General features: G+C 37.0%; 1 protein-coding gene across 4 annotated transcripts in view; it reads left to right on the forward strand.

Annotated features, from left to right (window-relative positions):
- The window catches only part of kcnab1a (potassium voltage-gated channel subfamily A regulatory beta subunit 1a), a 124,930-nt gene that overhangs the window by 37,144 nt on the left and 72,398 nt on the right, over positions 1 to 15,388 (forward strand). The window contains exon 1 of one of the 4 annotated variants that reach the window (XM_051870655.1): positions 9,042 to 10,384. The exons of the other annotated variants lie outside the window; for them this stretch is intronic. Coding sequence (XP_051726615.1) covers positions 10,173 to 10,384 — 212 coding nt within the window. The 5' untranslated portion in view covers positions 9,042 to 10,172. Of the gene's footprint in view, positions 1 to 9,041; positions 10,385 to 15,388 lie in introns of those variants that run through there. 4 annotated transcript variants of the gene reach the window in all.

Below are 15,388 nucleotides of genomic sequence, written 5' to 3' on the forward strand. Positions count from 1 at the left end.
GCACAATACTTTCAGAGGAAATGTGCATTGAATGTTTTGTTTGAATATCAGAGATTCAGGCTTTGGTTAATCGTTTCATGTTGGCTTCCTCTGTTTCACCCTCTGATGCATAAATTAATCACAAAGGGGGGAAAAAAATGTTTTTTTTTTTTTTTTTTTTAATGTTCTACCCAAAGCAAAATGTAATCAATCCTAAACATTTTTTTTTCTCCCCAATATGGTGCATTGAGGGAGAGTCGAGAACATTTGTGCGATCATGATGGTGTTTTGTCTGTGTGTGTGACCCTGTGTAACTTCTTTGATAAGGCCACGTACAATGAACTCTGATTCATCATGTGGCTTTCAATTGTACCTCCTATATTATTATCAGTATAGTTTAAGGTAAAAAGCAGATTTGTTTAAGTAGTTCAAGTATAGGTAAATTAAAGGATTAGTTCATTCCAGGATTTTTCTCCATATGGTGGACTTCAGCAGGGACCAACGAGTTGAAGGTCCAAATGTCAGTTTCAGTGCAGCTTCAAAGAGCTCTACACGATCCCAGACGAGGAATAAGAGTCTTATCTAGAGAAACAATTGATCATTTTCTAAAAAAAAAATAATAAAAATGTATATACTTTTTAACCACAAATGCTCGTGTTGCACTTCTCTGTGATGCGCCACACATTACATAATCACGTTGGAAAGGTCACGCTTGACTGTAGACGAAAGTACCGCAGTAGGGCAAAAAACTCCATTTCATTTTCTCCTCCAACTTCAAAATCATCTGACATTGTTTTGTTTTTACTTCCGCCTACTTCATGCGTGACCTTTCCAATGTCTCCATATAGTGGACTTTAAAGTCCACTACAGTGCTTCCCACACATAGAGTTTACTTGGGTGGGCCACCCAGGTATATTAACGGCCGCCCAAGTATATTTGGAGACACATTTATGCTTTTATTATATTTATCCTCTTATACTTTTGTATCCGCCCAAGATAATGAAACCATCCACGATCCATTAACTAGTGGAAAATCTCCCCTCGCCCTACGCGTTTCATACCTGCTCGTTCTGTGTGCGAGAACTGTTTACTCCCGCTAACTGCCACGTGCGCTGCAGAGACACGGTGGATATTTCACAAAGAGCGCTGCATGTTGCAAAGTCACAAGGCGGCGCTGTTGCGCGTGCTACACTTCTACAAGCTCGCGCAACAACGCTTCAGACTGCTTCAAAGTGATTCTCAATCAACGAAAAGCGCAGATGTATGACATACGATTGCTAATGAACTCAAGTTAATGAATTATGACAATGTCTACTTTATGGCCTTTATGTAATATGTTTTAGATGGTTGTAAGAATCTGACGGATCAGCCCGCAATTGTGTAGACATTTCAAAATAAGAGTCCTGTTGTATTTCGGGCTTGTTTATAATTAAAAGTCACGCGCTAAGTTTTTTTTTTCTTCTTCTTCTGAGCATTATTGGTATTTTGGTTACACAATAAATTTTATTTAATTTGATTTCCATTTAATTCATAGTAAATTATTGTAGTCTCCACCACAGGAAGAAAAGACATTATTTGACCCATATATTATTCATTATATAAATTTTACTTGTAAAATCTGTGTCCCATTCACTGAGAGAGACACTATATGACAGCAAGGAGAACATAGGAAAAGGAGAACCATTTAAATGCTGTAATTTTGCATAATTTACAATGCATAATAATGCATAATATTAGTATGTAATTAAATGATCCCGATTTTGAAGAATGTCAGTAACCAAATTAGTCCCCATTGACTTCCATATTATGAAAAAAATATGGAATGTGACTTCATCATGTACATTAATAATATCTGAATAAAAGTCTTTTATATCTATATTCTATTTACTCTTTTTTTTTAATCAATCTGGTTCACCTTGAATTGAAGATATGCTAGAGGTACGCTTTCATCTGTCACTTCAATTTATGTCATCATAAAAAACACAATGGTGTATAAAGAGGAAGTCATATAGAATTATAGGATAAGGTCACCACAGTCATGCTGGTTTTAATGTAACATCACAGCCTCAGTGAGGGGAAAAGGCTCTTAAAGGTGAGTCCAGTGAAGTGGACTGCAGCATCTGAGGGTTCACTGTATGGTCGCTAGTGAAAGTCAGATGTCCTCTCAGAGAGAAGGATTGTGTTTACAGAATCAATGACATTATAGAGCGAGTGGGTGAGAAACAGAGATAAAGAGAGAAATGGTCTCCGGGGAGAGATGATGAAGTTACACAAGGTCAAACAACAGGTAATTTAAGAAGCTCCCTAGGCGATGTGTTATCTGTCTTTACAGGTCTTTCTGTTTGTCTGTGATCAAGTTTTATACATTTCTCACTTCTTTTCAATGCAGTTTGTGTGTGTGTGTGTGTGTGTGTGTGTGTGTGTGTGTTGCCAAGGAACTGATTCTGTTGCTCAGTGTTGATTGAAAGGGTTTGAGAAATAAGTAATATGGATTTGGTTAAGATAAATACACTCTCAGAAAAAATGGTGCAAAACTTGTCACTGGGGCAGTACCTTTCAAAGGGTACTTTAGGGGTAAAAAAGGTACAAATGTGTACCTTTTGAAAGAGTGCCGCCCAGTGACAGTGGTTTTTTTTTTTTTTTTTTTTGACATTGTATAATAAGGATAAGATTTTTTTTTCCTGCTCTGACAATATTTTCTCTGGCTCCACCACAAAAACTATTCATTTTAAATTTTGTATAAATTTATTTTATTTTATTTTATTTTATTTTATTTTATTTGAATATTTTCACTGGTCCCACCACAAAAATTAGACTTTTTTATTTTTGGTATTAATATGTATACATTTAATTTTAAATTTTTAATAAATATATTTTATATTTGTTTTTTAATATTTTATTGTCTTTTAATATTTATTTTATTTTATTTTATTTTATTTTAATATTTTCACTGGCCCCACCACAAAAATTAGACTTTTTTTTTTTTTTTTTGGTATTAATATGTATACATTTTAATTTTGAATTTTTTATAAATATATTTTATATTTGTCTTTTAATATTTATTTTATTTTATTTTATTTGAATATTTTCACTTGCCCCACCACAAAAATGACACTTTTTTTTATTTTTGTTATTAATATGTATAAATTTAATTTTAAATTTTGTATAAATATATTTTATATTTGTCTTTTAATATTTTATTTTATCTTTTTCTAAGAATATTTTCACTGGCCCCACCACAAAAATTATAAATTTCTTGGTATTAATATGAATACATTTAATTTAATTCAATTTAATTTAATGTAATTGAATTAAATTTTTTCAGAAATATTCTTAGTAGGCAGTCTTGTGTGTCATATGAGGACATCAAGGCATTTTACATCCATGTAAGGCTAGCTTTGTTTCAGTGCTTAATGAGGTGCCAGGAGTTTAAACATCTTAAGCTCTGTGAGTCTGAGTGAAATGCTAATCTGTAGTGAGCTGAAGAAGAATATTTGCCTTGCTGTAAGATTGCATAGAAATGGACTCCATTTCAGATCATTTTTCATGGAGTGTAATGTTCATGCATGTCCTAAGGCACAGTTTGTGTGTGCATAAACAGGTTAGGTGTTCATAGAGTGCTGTCGAGTGAGCGTCTATCTGTCCTCCCACACTGTGGAGAGAGATTCTGCCTGGCCTTCAGGCTTTTTCACCTCATTTTGCATCACAACAGGGTCAAAACATGCTCTTTCTCACACATAGTACACACAAAAGGCAAACAAGACCAAGGCATTGTGCCTTGATGTTTATATTTGTTTGCACTGTTGTTAAGTTTTTGTGGTTAAATCTAATCTGGCAAAACTGTAGCAAATACAATCCATTCCTCTAGTGGGCAATATAGAGCGTGTTTATGTACAGCATATTTGCTGTACACATTATAAGATCATCATGATCAATATTACCCACAATCAATTGCTGTTTATGCAGTCGGGGTACACAGTGATCTCTGTTGATTTGGAAATGCAGAAAAGTCAATAGTGGCTCAGCCTTTGGGATTACACCAGGAGTTTTTAATTATTCAAGCTTTAAAATATACTCAGTAATCTCATTAGTTTAGTCAAGCAGTGAGGTATGGGTGTCTGGAAATAAATAGGCTTTTCAGACGCCGGAGACACTGACTGACGGCATCCAAGGTTATGTAATGGTGTCTGTCTAAGATAGACATACATATAGTGAAGTAGCAGTGTTTACTATAATATAACTTTTCATCTAATGCATCAAACCTGATATATTAAAGCTATTTGATTGTATGGCTCCTACATTCACTTTAAATGCACAGGAAAGAGGGCAGGTTATCCCTGGCCTTGCTGTCATTTCAGACTGTGAATGTGTCTGTTCAAGGTCTTGGCCTGACTGCATGGATGTTACAACCTTGAGGAAGAAATTGCCTGGGTTTCCTCATCCATTCTCAAAAATGAGATCAAGGTGAACAGAACCAAGGATGCTAGCAGGTAGTGACAGAGCGGAAAAAAATAAATTGGTATTTGTGTGTTTTAAGCATCCACAGTCAGTGTTTACTCATGCAAATACACTGCCCTAAAAAAGTATTTGGACACTTGAGCCACACTTAAAAATGAGTCAATGTTGTTGCATTAGATTTTTTATTTATTTATTATCTGTAAAGGATTAGTTCACTTCAGAATTCAGATTTCCTGATAATTTACTCACCCCCATGTCATTCAAAATGTACGTAATCACGTTGTAAAGGTCACGTGTGACGTAGGCGGAAGTACCGCGGTAGGGCGAAAAACTCCATCTCTTTTTCTTCTTCAACATCGTTGTTTTACCTTTTTTTGCAAAGGGCGTTTGACTTAGTCTTTGCACGTTCATTTTGTAAACACTAGATTGGTACTTCCGCCTACATCACGCGTGACCTTTCCAACATGATTACGTAATGCGTGGCGCATTGCAGAGCAGTGCAAGATGAGAATTTGTGGTTAAAAAGTATATACATTTTTAATTTTTTTTTTTAGAAAATGACCGCTCGTTTCTCTAGATAAGACTCCTATTCCTCATCTGGGATCATGTAGAGCTCTTTGAAGCTGCACTGAAACTGACATTTGGTTGGTAACTGTTGAAGTCCACTATATGGAGAAAAATCCTGGAAAGACATAAACATCTTGGATGACATGTGGGTGAGTAAATTATCAGGAAATTTGAATTCTGAAGTGAATTAATCCTTTAACACACAGGAAAACCACATTAACTATTTGATTAACTATTAACTATTATAACATATTCATATTGTTACAGTCAGAAAGTGTGTAAATACTGTTCAAAAGCTTGAGGTCTGTACAATATTTTTTTTTTTTTTTTAAAAATGCTTTTAAAGCATTTGCTCACCAAGGCAGGATTTATTTAATTAAAAATACAGTAAAAACAGTAATATTGTGAAATATTATTACAATTTAAAATAACTGTTTTCTGTTTGAAAATATTTTATAATGTAATTTATTCCTGTGATCAAAGCTGAATTTTCAGCATCATTACTCCAGTCTTCAGTGTCACATGATCCTTCAGAAATCATTCTAATATGCTGATTTGCTGCTCAAGAAACATTTATGATTATTATTAATGTTGAAAACAGTTGTGCTCTTAATATTTTGTGATTTTCAGGATTCTTTGATTAATTAAAAAATTAAAAAGAACAGCATTTTTTTATTTGATTTTTTTTAATAGATTGTATTGAAACAATTTAATTCATCCTTGCTGAATAAAAGTATTAATTTCATTTTTTAAAATCTGTTGAATGGTATAGTCTGTATTTTGAACTGAGACAACACCCAAACATTTTTGTGATTTCCCTCTTTCTTTAAAAGAATTTCCACTTCATCTGATATTTTATCTAATGCAACAACATTTTTTTTTAGTATGGTTTCAAAATACATCTTAGACCCAGTGTATATTTGCCAAACTACAAACATTACATGCCCAAAAAAAAACCCCGTGGCAAATAATTGGCTTTTTCCTGTGGGAAAATTTCAGTAAACTTGCCTGCTTTAAATTTCTTCTACATCTTTCCCACGATTCAGTTTTGTGAACATGCATATACATCTCCAGTGAAAAAGTGCCTTTTATTGCATTGCCAGGAAGGTCAAACTAGTTAGTCCATGTGGGGTCAGGGAGAGGATAGAGGGATCTCGTCATGCAGTAACTCAAGGCCGCCTCTATTGCCTCGCATGATAATTATCATCATTGTCATTCAGGTACTGATGCAAATCAAACACTATTGTAGAACGTCTTTCAGTGGTAGAGAATCAACACCCCCACAACACTCAGAAGACAACTGGACGACGCTCCGCTACTAAATGAGTAGTTGTGATGTGAAATGGCCTGTGTGGTACAGCACCCTATCAGGATTGTATGTTTAACTGCATTGTTGAATACAGTGGTTAATGTGCCTCATCTGTTATTCAAGTGTGTCCTGTTATGCAGAAACACTGGAGCCGCCCTTATATTCGTATGAGTGCCAAAATGCTTCAAAAAGGTGTCGTATGGCCCAAAGAATTATTTGGGAAAAAATAAAAAACTGGGACACTGTTGAGGTCGTTGGCCTGTGCAGTAATTGTTCTGTGATTCGTGTGGGCGGCAAAAATCGGATCTGAGAAATTAGATGCGCTGTGATAGCATTCATTCACATGCTAATCGCAATAAGTTTTTATCATTTAAGACACTTGGTCCTGAGGAAGAACAAGAGGGTGAGAAACCCAGAGACAATTTGAAGCTTAGCTGACTATTATAGAGCAATAAAACATCTGCTACTGAGGAAAAAAGAGCCTTTTGTGGAAACATTTTAATGGAAACATATTCCAATTTCTGTGGTTTCCATAGACACGGCCGAGTACCTCGTTTCAAGGCATAATCTCATAGAGCTTCCTGGTTTAATGAGCAACTTTGGGCAAATGGTAAGAGTCATAAAATTTTCACTGCTCCATCGATCAATATTGATTCGAGACCCCCAAGTGCAAAGATTTAATGGTGAGTCTGTGAAACCGACACCGCGCTCCGTGTGTGTGTGTGTGTGATCTCATATTGATCAGTAAACTCACCGTTTCTGGTGATAAGAGGAGGATGAGGATTGGAGGTTGTGGTTGAGGGAGCGTTGGCAGGTGGTACTTTGACTAGCAAGGAATCCAGAGGTGAGGAAAGGATATCTTTCTGTAATTTTTGTGCCTTCATTCTAGTTTCCTTCCATACTGTCGGGATGCTAACAAACTAACGTTCAGCTTCACAGGGACACATTTTCCCCAAAGATCTTTAGGTAATGCTAAGAATACTGTACAGGCGCTGGGGAGTCATATATTAGAGCGATTCCAGATCAGGAGCTTCAATTAGCACTCCAGCACTCAAGCAGAGGTCAATTGATTTGTAATGGATTTAAATGAGGTCAGAATAGTGTAATTTGACTCAAAGTAGCTAATATACTAGAATTAATAACAGTCTCCTTTCATTTGTCTCATATGTAGGTCTATATGTTGGCTGTTTGTTTGATTGTATACAAGTGCTCGGGTCTTCAGATTTGTGGTGTGCTAAATATATACCAAAGCCATAAATCTACTCTCTTAAGGTCCGGTTAGGCTCATTGAAAGAAGAGAAACATTGTTTTTAGGTTTAGGAAAATTCCAAAATTCCAATGCATTATAGGACTTTGCATTGTTTATTTTTATTATTATAACTATTTATAATTATTATTTGATTAAGACCTTCGCAACTGTTTAAAAAAGTATGCATGTGTGTAGTATGAATGCAACCCAAATAAACTAAATGTACCATGTTGGCATTGTCATGATCACCACCACTTTCCCGCCATTTATGAATAATTTCCCATCAATGTCAACTACTTATTCTCAGTGGAAGTAGTACTGCATCCAGGTATTTTCTGCAAAATATTCTGCGTCAGCGCTGCCATTGAATCAGAGAAAGCCGTTATAATTCATGAGTAGGTATGAAACAGCTTCACAAACAGTCTTTTCAACCACACAGTATTGTTATTTCTGTGTTGCAAATATTCATATTATCACTGGGATATAAGTACTGGGATAAAAGTTTATAGTTCAAATATAAACACTGATGTCTATGGAAGCAATCAAAATAAATCACCTTTTAAAACTAACATAGCCTTTTAAATAACAATTGTGTCAATTACATTGTTACACCAGTAGGTGGCGACAAATGACAACAATGAAGTCTTTATGAGTGAGTCATTGAATCATTCATCCAACCCGATTTTTTTTAAATAATTCTTTCAAATTATTAAAGTCCCGCTGTAGTCAATAATTTTATCCCTTAAAGCTTATCTTTGATCACTAAAATGACGTATTTAAATGTTTTTTTCGTGAATATTTTTTCATTTATTATACTCGGATCTATGAATATGCTAATTAGCCCCGCCTCCACTCACTCGCACAAGCTCAGAGATCCACTCGGTCAACTTACTGAAGTAAACGCTGCACAATTGTATCGCTTTTTACAATGTCGGACACATAACGGTAATTAATATTATTAGCCTTTTGATTGACTGTTATCAAACAGCTAATAATGTGTTGCTAATGTTATACAACCCATGTTCCCGTTCCAGCTGCCTTCTTCAGAGCGGTAATAGTTAATGATATACTAAAGCCCACCGACATGATTGTTCACAAGGTAGTTTGTGACGTCAGAAACACCAGCGATTTCAAACTGCGTTTTTGAAACTGTCTTTAGATCACTGCAGTTTTAAAGAGAAAATACTCAGCAATGGTGTCGACTTATGAATTTGCACATGGCTTGTCTTAAAGCACATTAAAAACACTACATAGATATAAACAGCATTAAAAACTTGATTTTCACCACAGGAGGTCTTTAAACATTTTTAAATAGACTGCAGCAATTAACGTTTGTCAGAATCTCTAATAAATTTAATGTTAATTTGTTTAGTTATCTGTTCAGAATCATGATTTATTTTAATTAAAAAAACTCATGATTCTCAATTTATCTTGAATTATCCATCTCTATATTACACTGAGGACTACAAATTCGATAAATTATCCATTTCACATACTGCTTTCCTTATTTTATACATGGTAGGTATTTTGATTATATTTTTCAAACACACCTCCCATCTGCCAGTGGTTGAACTAACAGATAGTCCACCAAAAACTGGCAGCTAAGGCTGAGTCAGTATTGCAGGTTGGGATATTCGAACAGACCAATGTTTTGATAGCCTCACAGTGTTTTTTGTGGGAATCAGCCGACAAACATCTTACTTGTAGCTATTTTACCTAAAACTACATACTTCTTTAAAGAGCTTGAATATGTTTTTAACCTCTCTGATATCCTTCAAAAGATCTTTTAACAGCTTTCAATTTAGCATTTGTTGGTTTTGTGTTTAGCACTGAAAGAGCGTTGAGCGCATGTGTGCACAGGTGCGCGAAACATTGTGCCACGGACGTTACGCTCCACAGCAGTGGAGTAAGAGCGCGATACGCTGGAAAAGAAAGAGAGCGAGGGAGATAAAGGGAGGGAGAGATCGCTTTAAACAGACGTGGACGGCTGCCTGCTGCTCATTCCCCTCAGAGCTGTAGCGCAGATGAAGCATCACTGCTGAGCTCACCAAAAAACAGATCTAAAGAGGAAAAAAAAGCAGGACAGAGGCTCATTAGTGAGAAATCATTATCAGCTGGAGGAAGTGAGTGAATGCGTGTGTGTTTGAGAGAGTGTAAGAAAAGAGGAAGACCTCAGAAGAGAGAAAAGAAGTGGATTTATGCTGTCCAGTCTTGACATCCCTCCTTTCCTCCTCCTCCTCCTCCTCCTCTCCTCCCCCCCTTCAGCAGGCGGGATTTTTGTGGCTGACCATGCGAGGATCCTCTCAGTGCTGCGGGAATCTCCTCTCCTCCTCCGGACAGTTCTGCAGCTCTCGTTCAGTGGCTCGTTGACCCCGGCGTGACTTTGACGGTTGTCTTTTTCACGAGGGAACATCTTGAAGAAAAAGCAGCTCAACTTTTGAACTGTGTAGACGTCTCCTTTTTCCTTGTGCTCAATAATTGATGCCGTTTCTCTGCTGCTGCTTGGACGGAATCAGGAAGGAAAGTCAGGACTGTGACCCCCGCATGATCCCTCATTGTGTCCTCTCTGTGTTGTAGACTGCATCTTCTTCATCCTCCTCCTCATCCAGCATGCAGGTCTCAATCGCTTGCACAGATCACAATCTGAAGGGTCGGAATGGGGACCACGGGAAAACGAACGCCACCAGCCCCAACGTGGTCAACGCGGCACGGGCGAAGTTCCGCACGGTCGCCATCATCGCCCGGAGCTTTGGCTCTTTTACCCCACGCCACCACATCTCCCTCAAGGAGTCCACCGGCAAGCTCACCGGCATGAAGTACCGGTACGTCTCTTTCTCCCTACTTAACCACTTTCCTTCATTTCCTTTCCTTCCATCTATGGATCCCTTCACCTGTGGCTATCTTGCTGGAATGGTTTGAAGAAGAACTCAAGAGTCTTTGATGTGATGTTTGGGTTGAATTGTGGTGGTCCAGGTCATATTTGTCACTGTCCAGCACATACAGGATATTACTGCTCTTCAGAGATCAGCATGAGTGTGGGTTTGACCCTCTCTTGATCTCCTAGCTCTGTTTTGTCTTTGTTAACTGAGCTCACTCAGTTCCTCAGGACAAACAAGCCATAATTGTTTGCTATTCCATATTTACACACTAGGAAGCACAGTTCTCAGATTGACGCTTCATTACATGCAGTGAATAGCATTGATTCTTTGGAGTGTTTCCTCTCTCCCTGTTCTGGTAGAGCATGTTTGCTGGTGTTTTTTCTTTGAAGAAAATCTTGATGTCCTTGATAATTTTTGGTAGGTGTTGTTGCTTGATTTGATGCAATATTTTCAGGGTATTTTCTGGATCCTGGTGGGATGTGATGTGCCCATGTGTAAGTGTGCGCAGGTGTTTGTTGTGAGCCAAATTGCAGCATGAACGTTTCTAAATGCAAATGTTATGTGGACCACGTGTCTTTCACCTGACGTGATGAATCAGAACATCACACACATAACCTTAAAGGGGTGGTCACGCTAGGTTTTAGGTATAGACTAAAGACACACTGTAGCTTTGATGTTTGGGTTTTTTGTATTGAATCAAGAGGTCAGATTGTTCTGTTTAGATATGTTGGCTTTATGCTACCCTCTTCTGCCTTTACAGCAGCTTGTAACTGGGCTGGGATCCTTAAAGTGACATCTTTTACCTTATTTACCTCTAAAAGGCTGATAGTAGTACCTGAATGGGGTACATATTACTACACTCTAAAAAAATGTTGGGTTAAAAACAACCCAAGTTGGGTTGAAAATGAACAAACCCAGCAGTTGGGTTAAATGTTTGCCTGACGTGCTGGGCAGTTTAATTTAACCCAACTTATTGCTTAAAAATGACTATATGGCTGGCTTAAAATGAACCCAAAATATGTTTGAAATTAAAAATCAGACACATAATTACTAGAGGCAACAATAATAATCAAAAGGTGAACATTTATTAATTAAACAATTTAATAAGTGTTTATTGTTTAATTGTTGTTAATATGTTTAATAAATGTTCATTTATTAAACATATTAATTATTGTTAATTTCCAACATATTTTGGGTTCATTTTAAGCAAGCAATACAGTCATTTTTAAACAATAGTTGAGTTAAATAAAACTACCCAGCAGGTTGGTCAAACATTTAACCCAACCACTGGGTTAAAACTACCCAATTGTTGGGTTTGTCCAACTTTTGTCCAGAATTTTTTAGAGAGTACTCTCTAAGGTACTAATTAGAGATGCACCAAAATTTTGGCTACCAAAAAATTTCAGCTAAAACAGCTATTTAATGTTTCGGGCTGAAATGGTTTTGGAGGGCCAAAATCAGTGACTGAAACAGATGTTTAGTTAGCGCTTCTCTGATGGCACATTTTGACTGTGTTCAGCATCTGTTTTGTGCACAATGTGGATAAGTTTCAACAGTTAAACATGTGGACACAAGCTCTGGATTGACAATAGTAATTTCTCGATTTTAATCGGTAATGATATGGTTTCTTATATCTATGTCTTTTGGTCTTTGCTGTTTTCTGTTGATGCGCAGCATGAAATTCAATTAATAAATGTTGTTTTGGTGCTCTTTAGTGTTGCGTGACCGATCACTGTAGCGCAGTTCAAGCGGCAGCACGGATCAAGCGCATGTGAGCCGATCAGCTAATCTCCTCTTTACTACAAGTTATAGCACAAAATAAACATGGGTGAACATCAGAAGGTATGTTGAAAGATTCAATACAACTTAATACAACAATACAATACAACAAAATTATTCCTATCTGATGTAATCACTAAATCAGTATTTCAACCAGGGAAAGACATTAATAAAACATTTTATAGGCTATACAATGCCAATTAAAGTTATGTTTACCTCAAGAAAGCTATTCCATGTTCATAAACTCATTAATTAGCTAGAAAAATAACTCTAAAGAAGAGCATTTTTCTAAATATTTGCACTGTATTACATGTTCATTATATTTGTACTTAACCTGTTTTGATGTCTTCATTATTTAGTGTTTAAATAATTAAATCATAAAAACAAGTTATTACAGTTTATTGCCATTTAAATCTTTATATTTCACCAACAAACTGGAGTAGAAGCAATTCTGTTATTGAAAAGTTGATATAAAAACTGTCTCATGTACAATTTAAATGTTTGTACAGTACAACTCAGTTTTAGCTATATGAGTGTTTATTATTAAATACATTTGAATAATTAATTGATTATTAATTGATTATTTATTTACGGTTTCGGTTTTCGGCCAAGTGCATCCTGAAGTTCTCACCCAGAGTTTTCATTTCGGTGCATCCCTAATACTAATATGCACATTTTCACTGTAGATAAGGTACAAAGTTGTCCTTTTATGGGTACTGCCCCTGCGATGAACCCCCTAAACATACAAATTTTCCATATTTTTTCTGACAGTGTATGAATTCACTGATCAGAGTTCATCAGACTTGAACTTCCGTGTCTTATGAATGAAAGTGAAAGGGAATTTCCAAGTGAAATGAGGGGGAAAAAAGGGCATGACTTGGTTTTATCCATTAGGAACTGATTGGAATGTGAGAAGTGACGAGACGGGTTTGGACTTCAGGCAAGTTATTACATTTTTATGAAAGAATGATGAAGAACAGCTTAAAAAAGCATGTGCAATAAGATCAAGAACATGTATTTGGTAAGAAATTCGGATCAGTTTTGATTTTAAGCTATCACGAGTGTGTGTGTGTGAGTTTGGTGGTGTGTATCTGGCCGTACAGGCTGTAATGTCTTCTCTTTTGATCTTTCGCTCCCCTGGGATTTCTGGCCTCAGATCAGCCCTGTCATTTCTACAGATGGATAATTTAATCATTTTGTCTACTTGAGTACTCAACCGATAAATCAACTAAGTACTTTGAGGGCGGTGGGTCCATTTGCACAATTTTTTAAATCTATGTACCTGTACCTTTATCAGATGGGTGTCTCAATATGATAAGTGTCACAAACCAAGTTTTTAAGATGTGTGATGTGGGTCAAGTCACAAACAGTCCTTTAAAAAAAAAAAAAAATCTTTCCAGACCCCGGTGTTCTGCTCCATTCGGTTGCGCACCATGTAGCTGTTTGAAAGGAAGAACACGTCCTGTGTGTCGCCCTCTAATCCTCTCCAGACAGAGTGTTGAGTTGTTCCTCTCCTCAATTGAAAGTCATTGTGTACAGTGTTGACTCAAACTGCTGACTGATGAATCGGACCACAAGGTACCAAGCAAAAAATACACTGTAATCAACCACAACTTGAATTTATGGATTTCAATTACTGTGGAATGTTTGAAAAAGAAGTTGAAGTTGAAAACCTTTTTAAACTTTAGTTAGTGTGTAATGTTGCTGTTTGAGCATAAACAACATCTGCAAAGTTACGACGCTCAAAGTTCAATGCAAAGGGAGATATTTTTCTTTTACAGAAATCGCTTTTTAAGGACTACAACAAATGGCTGGTAGGGACTACAACAAGCTTCTTCCCGGGTTGGTGACAAAACAAACCCTAAAATTTACATAAACTCTGCCATCTCCGGCTTTGTTGTTGTTGAGCAACCGAAGCGTGAGCTGTTAAAGCTCCGCCCTCTTCTGCAGCTCATTTGCATTTAAAGGGACACACACAAAAACTGCCTTGTTTATGCTCACACCCAAATAGGGGCAAATTTGACAGGCTATAATAAATGATCTGTGGGGTATTTTGAGCTGAAACTTCACAGACACATTTTGGGGACACCAGAGACTTATATTACATCTTGTGAAAAGAAGCATTATAGGTCCCCTTTAAATTGACGTCTGATCAAGGTTCCCATCATTACAGCATGTTTTCAGTAAAAGCTACATCTTTTTTGCTCAGATCCAATGTTCGTCTTGATCTCTAGCGCAACAGAGCATTAACGCTTCTCTCTTTCCCTCTCTCTCCTTCCCCTCTCTCTCTTCTCAGTCTACGTTGATAGTGATCTCTGTGTTGTTGACAGCCCGTCAGGACAGCATTAAAAGTGCAGGAGAGCGTACTGATGCAACATGCAGTGTATGAGTGAGGAGCAGATAGAGGGGGATTAGGTTTCTAGAAGTTATACTTATAGCTCTGCACGTCCATCATGACTTCATTGTACAGGTCTGACAGGGAGCTGCTCTGGGGAAAGCTTTCTATTGCTGCTCTCATTACACACACTCATACATGCTCACTCATGGTAAACATCGGAGGCCAATAGGCTTCATTATGTCTTTATGTTTAGTGCTGCAATAGGAACCCTGGAGACCCATTAGATGAGGTAATTTTTTTTCTCTTCACAGTAACTCCTTTCAACCGTTCATCACCAATCTGATGACCAAAACAACTGTAATTCCCACCTTTCAGTGATGCTGAACTGGTGCTAAACCAGGTTCAGCTGGGTTGTACTGGATCAGTTTGATGTCTGTATGATGACCAATTTGAAATTGTAAATGAAGAATTAGAGGAAGCAGCCAATCGTAGCCAATAATCCTCTGGAAACCACTTACAAGTCACCAAACACAAAGCTTTAATAGGTTTTGAGGCAACAATGGCACCTTTGAAAAGGATCCTGTAATGTAGGATGAATAGAGAACAGGCAAACAGAGATGGAGAGAGTCCTCATCCATTCTGAATCTGAATTGCCCCTGAGGCAACAAAGATGTAGGAGTAGTAAATAAAAAAACAAATTATTCTTCTGGTGTGAATATTCCATTTGTCATGGCTGACCTTTCCAGGGATTTGTATGGAGGGAATGAAGAGCTTCTCTGGGAAGACCTCAAAGCAGGAGATCAGGCTGAAAGGTCACTAGTGATAAGATT

This window comes from Ctenopharyngodon idella, chromosome 18, assembly GCF_019924925.1.
Source record: "Ctenopharyngodon idella isolate HZGC_01 chromosome 18, HZGC01, whole genome shotgun sequence".
In the NCBI taxonomy this organism is placed as follows: domain Eukaryota; kingdom Metazoa; phylum Chordata; class Actinopteri; order Cypriniformes; family Xenocyprididae; genus Ctenopharyngodon; species Ctenopharyngodon idella.